We start from the raw sequence: 16,405 nt of genomic DNA on the forward strand, positions 1-16,405 counted from the left end.
ATGGATATTTAGGGGGAACCGCACGTCATTTTTGTTTTAAATTGACGGCGGGGTTCCCCTTAATATCCATACCAGACCTGAAGGGTCTGGTTATGGATATTTACCGGGAACCGCACGTCATTTTTTTTTTTTAATTGACGGCGGGGTTCCCCATAATATCCATACCAGACCTAAAGGGTCTGGTTATTGAATTTGCGGGGACCTCCGCACATTTTTTTTTCTGAAAGTCCGTGTCCCATTGACTACAATGGGGTTCGGAGTTCGGGTTCGGGTTCCCGAACCCGAACTTTTTTTTTAAAGTTCGGGTTCGGACCCGAACATCCAGGTGTCCGCTCAACTCTACTTATAGGTCATATCAATATCCATTAAAACCCGGCAATACCTGCATTCGTATCGGTGCTGCTCTGCTCTATGCACAGTAGGCCTCAGATAAACACAACTACAGCAGCCAGATCATTACAACAGAGGCTGCAAGTGGAGTCAGCAGAATGGGGAAGGGATACGCTCAGTAACCACCTGCATTCTGGCCGTAGGTGCTCCAATGGATAACCATGCTAGAAGCAGGCAACAAAGGGAGTCTCCTCCAGGTAAGATAAGATAACTGGTGTGATTGGAGGCTGCTTGGGTGCCAACATCCCTGAAATAGTCTATCCAACAAATTGTGCCATGGGTGTATGGAATTTCCCCAGCACAAAATATAATTCAAAAACAGAAAATATATATATAAAAAATCAGTTTATTACAAATAACTGTTTTTATATTTATTATATGTTTTTGAATTATATTTGGTGCCAGGAAAGTCCCATAAACCCATGATGCAATATGTTGGCTCCCCTACCCATGTGACATTATCTTTGGCTGTAAACCCGAGACATTTCAATTCGGACTGCTGATCTATTTCAAGGAGTAGAACTTCTTATAAGCACTTTTCTCTCATCTTGCCCTAACAACCTAACCCTGGCTCTCCCAAATCCACTGAATAGACAATCAAAGGATTATTGTTGGATGATTAAAATCATCTGTGTTAAGTATATAAAACCATATGCATTGTTTAATAAAACTCCTAAATACTAATACAATGCTTCATTTAACTGTAAGCTAAAAATATATAAAATTGCACAAAAGCTACAAGAACAGCTGGAGCTCTCCTGATCACTCACGTAAAGAGCTCTATGCCAGTATTCAGTCCAACTGGAGGTATGGTATTCAACTCAAAGATCATTTCTGTATGGCACAGATCATTGTTATTAGTACATTTTATGGCATGTTGGCAATTATTATTTATATGCTATATTTGAATGTTACTGCCATTTATATTGCTTGGAATTAAGGCTAGCACGACCTAACTTTGTTTTGACTTTTTTGGACAATGTTAAGACAGTGTTTTGATTTGTTCATGTGTTTGAGTGGGCAGGCTTTATCGGTTTACTTTTTCTATCTTGTGTATTTTGTTACACATGCAGCTATAGCAACACTTGGTTGAACACAGTTTTTTCAGCAAAGGGTAGCGCAAATAATATAAGTGCAGTGCCATGCCACATATCTTATTCTTGAACACAAACAGACATTGCTGACACAGGGATGTAATGATTTACTATAGGGTGTGTGTTGGGGACAAAAAATTATACCATAAAAGTACATGATCAGTGCACAAATACACATGGTGCAGGTAGCAAGGATTATAATGCCATAAAGCGGTATTAAACACTGCTTGCTGACTTGTATCTACAATTAAGCTTATAATAAATCTTAAGCTTCGTACACACGATCAGTCCATCCGATGAGAACGGTCCGAAGAACCGTTGTCGGTTTATCGATGAAGCTGACTGATGGTCTGATGTGCCTACACACCATAGGTTAAATAACCGATCGTGTCAGAACGCGGTGACGTAAATCACAACGACGTGCTGAAAAAAATGAAGTTCAATGCTTCCAAGCATGCGTCGACTTGATTCTGAGCATGCGCAGGTTTTTAACCGATGCTTTTGCATACTAACGATCGGTTTTGACCTATCGGTTAGGCGTCCATCAGTTCAATTTTAAAGTTCCTATTTTTTTGACCGGAGGTTAACTAACCGATGGGGCCCACACACGATCGGTTTGGACCGATGAAAACGGTCCATCAGACCATTCTCATCGGATGGACCAATCGTGTGTATGCAGCCTTACTTGTAGGTACAAGGAACAAGGAATATCTCCTAAATATTTCCTAAACGTGCAATATATTTTATATGTAGAAATTAGATTTCCATATAAAAAAGAGAAATGCTACTTACCTGTCCCATAGAGAACAAACACACTAAACCCTCCCCCCACCCCTGGTTTCTGCTGCACTTGCCTCCCTGTGTGATTAGCTGTTACTGCCCAGACAGCTGGTGCAGTGGTCTGGAGATTTCAAAGCCCCGCTCTTCTTCCCCATCTTTCCTTAGGGCTTCCAGGATGGATCAGAGCGATTCTGATTGGGCACGTGCTGGCATGTGACCACTTTGACCAATGGGAAAACAAGGAAGGTCGGTGGTTTGGATGGTCAGAGAGGTTAGTATAAGGGGGTCCAAATCTTCCCCACTGAGCATCTATCCATGTTCCAGCTGCTGTGTGCTATTGATGTCAACATCATCAAGCCTGGGGGCTAGCAGGTCCCCATGAGTTCTGTAGAACTCAAAAGGAAGGCCATCAGGACCTAGAGATTTCCCAGCAGGGTAGGATCTCATTGCCTTTAGTACCTTTCCTTGGTAACACCAAGGAAATACGAGGACAGTACAGAGGTGTAGATGGAACTACAGGTCTCTAGTACGTCTGGTAGGGAAGATACCGATTCGCCCAGAGGGGGCACAACACTAGGGTTCTCTGTCAAGGGTCTGTCATGCTGTGCCAGCATCACCAAAAGGCGACCATTGTGGTTTCCCTGTTCAAAAATCCTCTGCTTGTTCCGGCAGAGGTCAAGTCTAGTGACCTCAGTGAGGGGAAGGTGTAAGTTGTGCTTCGCGGCGTGAAGGGAGTCAAAGTGTGCGTCAGTAGGGTTGGCAGCATATGTGTCTACATTTGGATTGCACAGCAGCCTGTAGGGCAGTCGTGGTAGAAGTCTGTTCTCTACGGATTCCGGCAATGGAGGAGAAGTATTGCCCTCTGGTAAAGGCATTGAAGGCGTCCCAGGTCACTCCCGTGGAGGGGGACCCTGCATTAAGGTCCCAGTATTCCACTAGGAGTGGGGGGATAGTATTTGTCAGGTCTGCATGGGAGAGCAAAAGGGCCAAGGTTCGGGAGGAGGGAGAGTGGATGTTGAGGAGTAGAGGGCAGTGGTCTGAGAGCCCGCTGGGCAGGTAGGTGGCAATCAAAACATTGGTCAGCATAGACGGGTTGGAAAAAAGTGAGGTTGATCCGGGAGGAGGTTTTGTATGTGGTGGAGAAACAGGAGTAGGCTCTAGTCGTGGGATATTTCCATTTTCACACCTCAGTTACACCCAGAGGCCCAGATTCTCGTAGATCGGCGTATCTTTGTGCAGGCGTAACGTATCCTATTTACGTTACGCCTCCGCAACTTAGACGGGCAAGTGCAGTATTCTCAAAGCACTTGCTCCGTAAGTTGCGGGGGCGTAGCGTAAATAGGCTGGTGTAAGCCCGCCTAATTAAAATTTTGAAGATGTGGGCGTGTGTTATGTAAATGTGGTGTGACCCCACGTAAATGACGCTTTTTACGAACGGCGCATGCGCCGTTCGTGGACATATCCCACTGTGCATTGCTCCAAAGTACGCCGCAAGGACGTATTGGTTTCGACGTGAATGTAAATGACGTCCAGCCCCATTCACGGACGACTTATGCAAACGCCAAAAAAAATTTAAAATTCGACGCGGGAACGACGTCCATACTTAACATTGGTACGCCGCATGTACGCTTCATATAGCAGGGGTAACTTTACGCCAGGAAAAGCCGAACATAAATGGCGTATCTGTACTGCGTCGGCCGGGCGTATGTTCGTGAATTCGCGTATCTAGCTGATTTACATATTTCTAGGCGTAAATCAGCGTACACGCCCCTAGCGGCCAGCGTAAATATGCAATTAAGATCTGACGGCGTAAGAGACTTACGCCGGTCGGATCTAATTCAAATCTATGCGTAACTGATTATACGAATCAGGCGCATAGATACGACCGCTCAGACTCAGAGATACAACGGCGTATCTGGAGATACGCCGTCGTATCTCCTTTGAGAATCTGGGCCAGAGTCTGGGCCCATGTAAGTAGATCTGTGAAGAATTGTTTGGGGGGGTAGGTCTGTCCAGGTCTGGGGCCAGAATGGCATTGAAGTCGCCCATAAGCAAGAATTTTGCAGGGCAGTACAGGGTGAGTATCTCTAAGATTGTGTATAGGGTGGTTGAGGAAAAGGGAGGGGGAATGTATACACCGGATGCCTTTTTCTCTCAGCCTCTTTCGAAGTTCAGTAAAAGATTTGTGCCGTTGTTGTATTTCTTGGGAATAGTCGGGAAAGAAAAGCAGCTTTGTGTCTTCATATTTGATATCAGGCTTGACCCGGGCTGCAGCTAAGATGCAGTCCCAGCCCCTGTAGTTCAGGAACCGTAGCAGGAAAGGACGCGGCAGTGCCCCAGGCCTAGGAGGGGTCGGTCGGACCCTGTAGGTGCACTCCACAACAAAGGTTGGTGGCAAGTCAGTCAGGCTGAATAGGTCAGTAAGCAGCTTCTCTGTAAATTCGGTAGGCCTATATAACAGCACTTGTGAACGGAGTGAACCACAACTGCGGTTAGCAAGGACTTCAATGCGATTCTCTATGCGACAACTCAGTATTAGGCCCCAGGCGTCACTCCTCGCAACATGAGTTTGGGGGACCTATACATCATCTCTATGTCACATAAAGAAAGGCGTTGAGCTACTAAGCATAGATGCATTACACCATGCAACCAAGGCTTAGCGATTAAAATTATATTAAGTTCCAAAAAGGTTGTAATGCACAATTGTACGCTAGTGGTTATGAGCATTACATAGCGTCGTGCATTAGGCGATTTAAGGGAGAAGGTATATAATACGTAAACCCTTAGCATAGGAAGTTTAGGCAAACATGTTCCGCAACTTTGGTGCATGTGCCCATATACAAGTAGCACTTAAGTTGGCACGTAGTAAATATGCGTTGTAGCGACAATTGTTGGTTGGTAGGGGATTAAATACTTGTTGAACTGCAACTCAATTTATAACATTTGTATTGTGTGTTTTTTTCTCGAATTTTGGTTCATATCCTGTCTCTACAGTTTAAAATACACCTATGATAAAACTTATAGACCCTTCATTCCTTTGTAAGTGGGCAACCTTACAGAATCTGCAGGGGGTCAAATAATAATTTTCCCCACTGTACTAATGACACTGGGCAGGAAGGGTTTAACATCTAGGGAAATCAAGGGGTTAAATATGTGCATAACAAGTGTTTGTGTGTGTGCTGCTTTTACTGGGGATCTAGTTGTTTTCATTTCCTACTTAGCAGAAAAATTAAAAAGCAACCAGATCCCTGTCACGGATCACAGCTCTGGAGGTGTTTGGGGAAGATCGGAGCTAGCGGTCAATCATTGGCTGGCATCCGATGATCAGAATGTACTGTGATGAATCACAACACAGCCGAGTCGTGGGTTCACGTATCAGATACGTGGTCCAGCGCAGAGAGGCCACTCCACCACTGTACATGAGACAGCAGCAGGTGCCCTAGGCTCCCACTACTGTCAATCACAGCCAGTGTGCCAATGAGGAGCAAGCTAAGCTGAGCTGCACTCCATGTGTAAATGGACACACAGAGCAGCGGCTTGAAAGTGAGCATGCTCAGTGCCCCCATAGCAAGCTATTTGAAGGAGGGGCCAGGAGTGCCAGCGGGGAACCTGAGAAGACCCAAGAAGAGGAGGATTTGGGGTGCTCTGCAACCACTGCACAGAGCAGAAAAGTATGACATGTTTGTTATTTTGTAGGGCTGCGGAAATTAACGATTAATTGTTCGATTAATCGTTAATTTCTTTGATCGACTAAAATTATTTTGATTGACCACGATCCGCGGAGTGAGGTGAGCTCCGCGGTCTCGCCCATAGGACAGACCGCGGCTTCGGCCTAGCTCCGGAAGCCGCGGCCATCTTTGTCCACCCGGTGTCAGCCGAGTAGCGGCGCGCTGACGTCATCCTCACCCGCCTGCCTGCTTGTATCATCTTCCCTTTCGCACGTGTCAGCTACTCTGTGGACGGGTAAGAGAGGACAACCATCCATATTAAAGCATGGGGGCAGGTGTGTCTCTAAAAGCATGGGGGCAGGTGTGTCTCTAAAAGCATGGGGGCAGGTGTGTCTCTAAAAGCATGGGGGCAGGTGTGTCTCTAAAAGCATGGGGGCAGGTGTGTCTCTAAAAGCATGGGGGCAGATGTGTCTATAAAAGCATGGGGGCAGGTGTGTCTATAAAAGCATGGGGGCAGGTGTGTCTATAAAAGCATGGGGGCAGATGTGTCTATAAAAGCATGGGGGCAGATGTGTCTATAAAAGCATGGGGGCAGATGTGTCTATAAAAGCATGGGGGTAGGTGTGTCTATTAAAGCATGGGGGCAGGTGTGCCTATTAAAGCATGGGGGCAGGTGTGTCTATAAAAGCATGGGGGCAGATGTGTCTATAAAAGCATGGGGGCAGATGTGTATATTACAGCATAGGGGCAGATGTGTATATTACAGCATAGGGGCAGATGTGTATATTACAGCATGGGGGCAGATGTGTATATAAAAGCATGGGGGCAGATGCTGTAATATACAAATCTGCCCCCATGCTGTAATACACACATCTGCCCCCATGCTGTAATATACACATCTGCCCCCGTGCTGTAATATACACATCTGCCCCTGTGCTGTAATATACACATTTGCCTTCATACTGAAAGAATATACACATCTGCCCCCATGCTTTAATATACACATCTGCCCCCATACTGCTAGAATATACACATCTGCCCCCATGCTGTAATGTACACATGGGGGCAAATGTGTATATTCTTGCAGCAAGGGGGCAGATGTGTATATTCTTGCAGCATGGGGGCAGATGTGTATATTAAAGCATGGGGGCAAATGTGTATATTCTTGCAGTATGGGGGCAAATGTGCATATTCTTGCAGTATGGGGGCAGATGTGTATATTCTTGCAGTATGGGGGCAGATGTGTATATTACAGCATGGGGGCAGATGTGTATATTACAGCATGGGGGCAGATGCTGTAATATACACATCTGCCCCCATACTGCAAGAATATACACATCTGCCCCCATGCTGCCCCCACCACATTTACCACTGGCTAATGCAGAGTTGCCATGCAAGGGGATCAGCTAAAAGTAGTTGTATTAATTAATCGAAGTTAGTCGATTAATCGATTAAAAAACAAAACGATTAATCGAACACAAAAATTTTAATCAGTCACAGCCCTATTATTTTGCCTTTAATATTCCTTTAAATATGACTTCTAGTTGAGGCAAAAATGTAAATGTTATGAATGTATCATTTATTTGTGTGTCTGTTCTATAATGCTGTTCTGCATTTATTTTTACATTCATTGACTAATTTGCACTGTGATGGGCAGGATCTCCTTTTTTTCAAATGTCCCAGGAAAAGTGGTTATGCTGTTTGAAGCAGATGTAACAGATGGACAGCAGTGGGTGTCTGATGAAAAAAGGATTTCTGAATAGAGACGTGTGTGGAAAGGTGGCTTAAAAAGAAGACTCTTCATCATACTGTTGACGTAAAACTGAAAGACGTATCTGAAGTATTGTTTGAAAGAAGGACTGAACACAAAAAGAACCTATTGTATGAAAGCATCATATTAAAGGATTATTCTGTTCAAGTGAATAAACCATTTTACTTTCCAAGAACAAAAAATAGAAATGTTAAACAGATTCTGCTTCAAAATAGATATGTAACTGTCCCTGGCTTTATATATATATTTAATGCTTTGTATGTCATTGTAGTGTTTCTGAGAGTGTACTAAGGCACAAAATAAAATAAAAAAATCATCACAACAAATATTTTTGAGTTAGAAGACTAGAAAAGCAACAGGAAATAAACTGGTCTAGAAATAAACGCTCACCTACCAGAAACCCAGCAAGTTCAGTAAAGCAATGTTTATTAACCACTTGCCGACCACTGCATGCCGATATACGTCAGCACAATGGCAGCGGTTGGCAAATGGGTGTACAGGTACGTCCCCTTTAAAAAGCCGCGCGGCAGGCGCCCGCTGCGCTCTCTGTGACTGTGCCTCGTACCTTGATGTTTGCCGGCGGCCTGCAATGGTGTCACGGAGTGGCAGAATGGGGAGGTGCCTATGTAAATAAGGCATTTCCCATTTCTTTCTAGTGGCAGGACAGAGATCTACTGCTCCTTGTCATCGGGAGCAGTGATCTCTGTCATGTCAGTTGTAGCCCATCCCCCCACAGTTAGAATCACTCCCTAGGGTCACACTTAACCCCGTCATCACCCCCTAGTGTTTAACACCTTCCCTGCCAGTGTCATTTGCAATATAATAAGTGCATTTTAATAGCACTGATATAGAGAGCGGAAATTCCGCGCTAAGGTTTAGGTAGATGAGCTGCTGCCCCCTGTCTAGCCCCCCAGAGGGACAGTAAAGGTTGAAATAAAAGTTAAATGCAGGGTAGTGGCGCTGCTAAGGTGTAGTATTTTGTGTATCCTTATCTTCAGTGTGACCAATTGTACCAGTAAGAGTTAGAGTGTCGGGCACCTTGGTGCGGTGGACTCATGAAAAGAGCCTCCGATAATGTTTGGGGGTTCCCTTATTAATGAGTAATTGTGATAAAAAATGCACTCCCGCTGATCAAACGTGTATACAGGCATACCCCACTTTTAAGTACACAATGGGGTTTATTTACTAAAGCTGGAAAGGGCAAAATCAGGCTCACTTCTGCATAGAAACCAATGAGCTTCTAACCCCAGCTTGATAAATTAAGATTTGGTAATAAAACCTGGAAACTCATTGGTTTCTATGCAGAAGTGAGTCTGATTTTGCACTTTCCAGCTTTAGTAAATAAACCCCATTGTGTACTTAAAAGTGGGGTATGCCTGTAAATGAAACAAAGTCCATATATGATTGACCAATGTGATGAACCACACTTATCTGTAAAAAGTGTAGTAAACAGCAAGTAATAAACGAGGGGGTGTTGAGCCTTACGGGACCAATGGGATGTGTTGATCGCTTACCAGCTGATACCGGGTGGGATCCTCGGCAGGCCACGGGGACCTTGTACAGTGGTGGTTATGGTGATGAACGTAAAAGGAAAAAAGAAGTCCACATAGAGTAGTAGGTCCAGGTACTGGGCGAATTTATTTGTAAAAAACTTCAGCAGTTTCCAACAAAGAATAAAAATAAATTTAAAAATGAAATACAAGGTCAAGCTTGCTTGCAAGCAAGAACTGATCGAGATGCAGTAAAAAGTGTATAAAAATAATGGAGCAGAGCGTCAAGCAGGTCTTGGGTAGTGCTGCGGCTAAGCTGCAATGGCGAGCGTGGAGTGTGTTTGCATTCCACAGCAGTATGCTCCTTACCCGGAACTGGCTCTGACATAGAACGTGTGATGTGATTTCGGCTGGGTCCACTAACGCGTTTCGTCGAATGGACGTTATCAAAGGTTGACGAAACGCGTCAGGGGACCCAGCCGCAATCACGTCACACGTCCTACGTCAGAGCCAGTTCCGGGTTAGGAGCATACTGCGGTGGAACGCAAACACACTCCACGCTCGCCATTGCAGCTTAACCGCAGCACTACCCAGGACATGCTTGACGCTCTGCTCCATTATTTTTATACACTTTTTACTGCATCTCGGTCAGTTCTTGCTTGCAAGCAAGCTTGACCTTGTTTTTTTTTTTTATTTATTTATTTTATTCGTTGTTGGAAACTGCTGAAGTTTTTTACAAATAAATTCGCCCAGAGTACCTGGACCTACTACTCTATGTGGACTTCTTTTTTCCTTTTACGTTCATCACCATAACCACCACTGTACGAGGTCCCCGTGGCCAGCCGAGGATCCCACCCGGTATTAGCTGGTAAGCGATCAACACATCCCATTGGTCCCGTAAGGCTCAACACCCCCTCGTGGGGACTACTATCCGGTGAGTGGGGACCCAGAAGGGGGGAATACGGAAGTCCGTTTGATGATCCAGACATAGGATTTAAGGCTGCCAGCAACTGTTTACCCATCTATTACTTTTTTATGCACTGCACAATATTTTGCTAATATACTGGACTGGGGACAGTAGGATATATCGTGGAGCTCAGGGGCGGCCCTCCATGATCAGTCACCCAGTCACAGAAATCTTATCTATTTATTACTTGCTGTTTACTACACTTTTACAGATAAGTGTGGTTCATCACATTGATCAATCATATATGGACTTTGTTTCATTTATACACGTATGATCAGCGGGAGTGCATCCCACTGAGTTACCTCACATCAATTCTTTCTGCTTGTTTTTGTATTTGCTTCACCTTTTTGTAATTTTCTTTTTTTGCATCACTTATTAATATTCACTTACACACCTCAGTGGAGGCGCAGGAGGGACGTCTAGCGGTTTGGATTATCCCGGACACACACCTCCAGGTCACCACTGTTTAAGCACTTCCATATCACTTTCAGCCCATCAGTGGGCATTTTTTATCACATTTTTTATCACAATTACTCATTAATAAGGGAACCCCCAAACATTATCGGAGGCTCTTTTCATGAGTCCACCGCATCAAGGTGCCCGACACTCTAACTCTTACTGGTACAATTGGTCACACTGAAGATAAGGATACACAAAATACTACACATTAGCAGCGCCACTACCCTGCATTTAACTTTTATTTCATTTTTATAGCACTGATCGCTGTATAAATGACAGTGGTCGCAAAATAGTGTCAGAAGTGTCCGATGTGTCCACCGCAATATCGCAGTCACTATAAAAATCGCAGATCGCCGCCATTACTAGTAAAAAAATAATTACAATACAAAAAAATTCCATAAATCTATCCCCTATTTTGTAGATGCTATAACTTTTGTGCAAACTAATCAATAAACGCTTATTGCGTTTTTTTTTACCAATAATATGTAGAAGAATACAAATTGGCCTAAACTGAGGAAGAATAAAAAAAGTTATATATTTTTTGGGGATATTTATTATAGCAAAAAGTCAAAAATATTGCTTTTTTTATCAAAATCTTCGCTCTTTTCTTGTTTATAGCGAAAAAAAAACAAAAACCCGCAGAGGTGATCAAATACCACCAAAAGAAAGCTCTATTTGTGGGGAAAAAAGGACGTCAATTTTCTTTGGGTGCAGTGTCGCACGACCACAACATTGTCAGTTAAAGCGACGCAGTGCCGTATCCCAAAAAGTGCAATGGTCAGGAAGGGGGCAAATTCTTCCGGGGCTGAAGCGGTTAAATTAGTTAAGGCTTTCAAAAACACTTGGAAATATGAATCACTATAAACAACAGCCAACCTAATAAGGTATGTTTGGATTGTGCTGGAGTGATGGCCATCCATTCAGATTGCGTCAAAATGGTGGGAGCCACACATATTAATGCATCTGAAGTTGTATGTGGATAATGGGTGTACTATAAATTGTTAGATGCCTTTTGTCTTTCCTGTTTCAACAAGAAGAACCTTAGAAGAGCCTTAAATACTGGTAATCCCCAAGACACCTATAATTGAAAAGTGTTTCACAGTGCGTATTAGAAGCTTCAGCAAACCAAATAGGACCTTCCTGATTTCCTAGTAGAGGTCATCAAGGATCATGTTCTCTATGCCCCTTTCATTCATTAGATTTAAGTTCATAGAAGCTTAGCCTTGCATATGGGCTCTACCCAGCGCAATCTGCATGCAAATACAGCCTGCCTAGGAATGCCTATTTCCACAGACTGACATCCACTCATTAGGAAATTTTTATATTTCCATAACTCCTCCCCCAAAAAAGCCCATTGTTTGCATCAGGGTAGATGGCTTTTGAAAGGAGTACTGATATGCTATGTACAGCACCCTGCTGACCCCACATGAACAGAAGAAACTTCAGCTTCAAACGTAAGTACTATGCTAAGGTTACACGAAACACATAATGTAACTAACCTTTCTCCCACAAATCCTGGTAGACAGGAGCACCCGAGCAACCCATTCACCTCAGTGCAGTTACTGTAGTTATAGCAGGTGATATTTTTCTTCTCATCTCCACAGAAAGTTGATGGCATTCTGTTTAATCTGCAATTAAAAGAACAGAGACATTGTGAACTTAGCTGCTGATACCAAAAATAATACATTTTGCACAATGCTGCTGCCTTTGCCCAAAAGCAGTAGTCTATCTGCTGTATAAACATAGGGTTAGGCTCGATTCACATCTATGCATGTTGCTTTTGAGCGTTTCTGCAGTGCTTGGCACATTTTTGGACACACTTTTAACCGCAATTTTACCGCAATTTTGCTGCGTTTTTTTTTTACACTGTATATAGCTGGTTGTTAAGGAGGGGTCGGGCCCCGGTGTCCTTAACAACTGATGAGTAAAAAAAAATCAAGAAAAAAACAGCGTGGGGTCCCCCCCAGGTCCATGCCAGCCCTTGGGTCTAGTATGGATTCGGGGGGGACCCACATGCCAAAATTAAAAAACAAGTGGCATGGGGATCCCCCCAAAATCCATACCAGACCCTTATCTGAGCATGCAGCCCGGCAGGTTAGGAAAGGGAGGGGACGAGCGAGCACCCCCCCTCCTGAACCATACCAGGCTGCATGCCCTCAAAATGGGTGGATGGGTGCTTTGCGGCGGGGGGCTGTGCATCTCCCACCCCAAAGCACCTTGCCCCCATGTTGAAAGAAGACAGAAGAGTGGAATAAGGAGCAGAGGGAGAAGTGTTGTAATTGTGAGGCAAAAAAAATATTTTTGGGTAGGGGATCGCCAAACCTCCCTCTTCTTTGGATAACATCAATTTTGTTAACTTTATACATGGCTATTTTTCCTCCAGATCAACTCTCTAAATAGAAATTCTATTTTTCTAAACCAAATTGCTGTAATCCAAATATATGAATTATTAAACACGTAGAGTTTTTCATTTTGATAAGATTTTCTCTACCTATCACTGTCAGAGGTAACTTGCACCAGCTTTGGCATTTATCCTTAAATTTTGCTAATAGAGGTTTCAAAGTTAATATAGTCTTTTCTTGTACAAAAGAGTTTTATTGAAAAACACATCAACAATAAAAAAAAAAAAAAAGAGAATACAAAAGAAAAAAAAAGGCAGTGGAGGACACACCATAAGCTTATCAAATATCAGAAAAGATAGTCCGTAAACCTGAGGTTAGTCCCGCTCCTAGGGATCCGAAAGCGAATCCAGAAGGCCGGCTATAGAATGTCCTCAACTCAAGTGGCCTGCTAGAGTGACCTAATGCTGGCTTAGGTAACATTCCGGTTATCACACCGGGGTAAATGTAAAACTTAAAAGCACAGTTGTTATACAATACACAACCTTACAAAAAAAAATATATATATAAAAAAAAAAAAAAAAAAATTAGAAATATATACATATATATATATAAAAATAAATGATGTGACAAAAATAAAAAATAAAATATATAAATATAAACATATATATATATATATATATATATATATATATATATATATATATATATATATATATACATATATATAAAATTCAAGCAGGCACATAACAGAGGAAATCAGTATTCCAATTTGTAAAAGAAAAAATGCATCCGTGTCCAAGGCCAGCAGGACCAAGCCTGAGGGCCCGAGCCACAAAGAAAGAAATCAAAGTTAATATAGTCTTTTACATCCTGAGAGATCTCTATCCCCAGATATTTCATTGTATCCTTAATTAGAAATTTAGAGGCTTAAATTAATAGAGGGTTTTTTAACTTGTCTAGCGGTAATAATATGGATTTTTCCCAATTAATCTGAAAGCCTGAAAATAGCCCAAATATGGTGATAAGGTTTATAAGTCCCGTTGATGAGTTTGATATATCCCCCAGGAAAATAAGAGTGTCATCTGCATAAAGGGCCACTTTATCCTCTCTTCCGGCCCAACAAAACCCAACTATTTTTGTTGATTGTCTAATGGCAAGGGCAAGAGGCTCCACTGCTATAGCGAATAATAGTGAGGACAGGGGGAAACTCTGCCTTGTCCCTCTAGATAAGATAAATGGGCTAGATAGTTTATTATTAATTCCTACCCTACTTTGGGATCCCTATGTAATATTTTAACACATTTTAAAAATCCTGGTCCTATTCCAAAAGCCTACAATACGGCCAGTAGATATTCCCACTCCACCATATTAAAGGCCTTTTGGGCATCTAAGCATAGTATTGCTCTAGATCCCATATTTTCCATAGGTAATTGCATATTCAAAAATAGCCGGCAGATGTTAGTTGCAGCGGCTCTCTTTCGAATAAAACCCATTTGATCCTCATGTATCAAACTGTTAATGTAATTTGATAACCTATGTGCAAGAACCCTGGCCAAAATCTTAACGTCTGAGGTGAGGAGAGAAATAGAGCGATTGGACTCAGGCAACATTGGGTCCTTTCCCTGTTTTGGAATCACTATTACTATAGTTTCCTGCATCAATTCTGGAAGTTTTTCTTTTTCATATGCATCATTTAATACCTCTAAAAGCTCTGGTAGCAATATCTTATGAAATTTTTTGTATATCTCTGTCGGTAGACCGTCCATCCCTGGTGTTTTATTATTATGGGTTTGTGTAACAGCTTGACTTAATTCTTCAAGGGATATTGGACTATCGAGAGATTCTCTATCCACCATTTTAAGTTTTGGGAGAGCCAATTTGTCCAAAAATTGTTTGTTTGGCTTGATTCATTGACTTTGACACCTTTAACTCATAAAGATAGGTGTAGAAGTCAACGAATATCTTCTGGATGCTACCACTCATTCAGGGTCCTTAGCTGCTGTAATAGTTATCGGGCCCTCTTAAGCCTGAGTTATAACCGCCAACATACGTCCAACCTCTTCCCACATCTCATAATGTTTTTGTTTTTGAAAAAATCTACTATTTTCTGCTTTGGTTAAAATTAAAAGGTTATAAATTTCCTGAGCCTCATGCCATGCTAAACGCTTTTCTTCCTGCTCTGTTTTGGTCACCATCTCCATTACTTGCTCCTCTCGCCTCCTAGATGAACTTTTAATTTTATGGATTTCTGTAATCATTATTCCATGCATATACTGTATGCCTTCATAGTATTCCAAACTACTATTGTACTATTGTTGAATCTTTATTTTTCTTAAAGAATTCAATCAGTTGTAATTCTATCTTATCTTCTTCCGTCAATAGTAATAGCCATTGTGGATTAATTTTCCATGGTGGAAGGGATGTCTGTCCCTCTGGATGCATATTCAATATGAGTAGGAATGATCTGAGAGCCCCCTAGGGCCAAATTGGATTGACTAAGTCATCTGTCTCTAACACTATGAAAGGTGACCTTAGGTTTCCCCCAGGCCCATGCAATTGTTCTTTTGGCTGGCTGACAAAAATAGGTACAGTAGGTTGCCAACTTTTTCTGGCAAGCATAACGGCCCCTCGATAGGACAGTGCAACAGGGCCAATTTAACATCCTTTTGAAAAGTCAAGTCGAACAGAGTGTGTAGCAGGTCAAAGACTCAGGACCAAAAGCCTATCAGTCGCGGACAAGGATACTATGTATGTAAGGCATCCCTGCGATGGCCACAGCTCTGGAGGCAGTGGTCACTAGAACTAGGGTTGGAATAGGAAATTCCAGCTGGGACCCAATACCACCACAGGAGCACTTTATATGCCACCTCTAGGGTAGCAGTGTTAAGTGACCATTTTGCTACAGAAGACCAGGCCTTGCTCAAGTCTGCTATGTCTATCTCGGACGCCAAGTCCCATTCCCACTGAGACACATATGAGAGAGAAGTAGGGGACGTTCTGATTGTGAGACCTCATGTGTTTATCAGACAGAGGCCTATTTCGGAAAAGACAGAGAGAACAGGAAATGTTGAACTTGCGTGAAACTATGAGGGGTCCACTAGGAGAAGGCCTGAGGCTGACCCATACTCTGGGGAATTAGAGGGTTGTGAAGGATAGGCAGAAAAGGCAAGAAGGGAGACATGAGGTTGCCCGAGTATCTGACAGAATCCCACATTTTCAGGCATGAGAGGGTTAAGAGTGGGCGAGTAAAGTTTATAAGGAAGCCGAAGGGGTGCACAATAAGGAAGCTCTGGAAGCCCCCACAGTGGGATGTCATCTGAAGCATGAGGCAGAGACAGCTGAGAGATCTGGGCAGCTAAATTATATTTGGTGATATTTGGAACACCCAAACCGCCTTATAATTTGTGCATGAAAAGAATAGCTCTGGGAACTCCTGCCCCTGCT

General features: G+C 42.9%; 1 protein-coding gene across 1 annotated transcript in view; it reads right to left on the minus strand.

Annotated features, from left to right (window-relative positions):
* CRB1 (crumbs cell polarity complex component 1) overlaps positions 1-16,405 on the minus strand; it is a 139,386-nt gene that overhangs the window by 23,416 nt on the left and 99,565 nt on the right. Inside the window, exon 9 of the mRNA XM_040359888.1 lies at positions 12,119-12,247. Coding sequence (XP_040215822.1) covers positions 12,119-12,247 — 129 coding nt within the window. The remainder of the gene's footprint in view (positions 1-12,118; positions 12,248-16,405) is intronic.

Source organism: Rana temporaria, chromosome 7 (assembly GCF_905171775.1).
Source record: "Rana temporaria chromosome 7, aRanTem1.1, whole genome shotgun sequence".
In the NCBI taxonomy this organism is placed as follows: domain Eukaryota; kingdom Metazoa; phylum Chordata; class Amphibia; order Anura; family Ranidae; genus Rana; species Rana temporaria.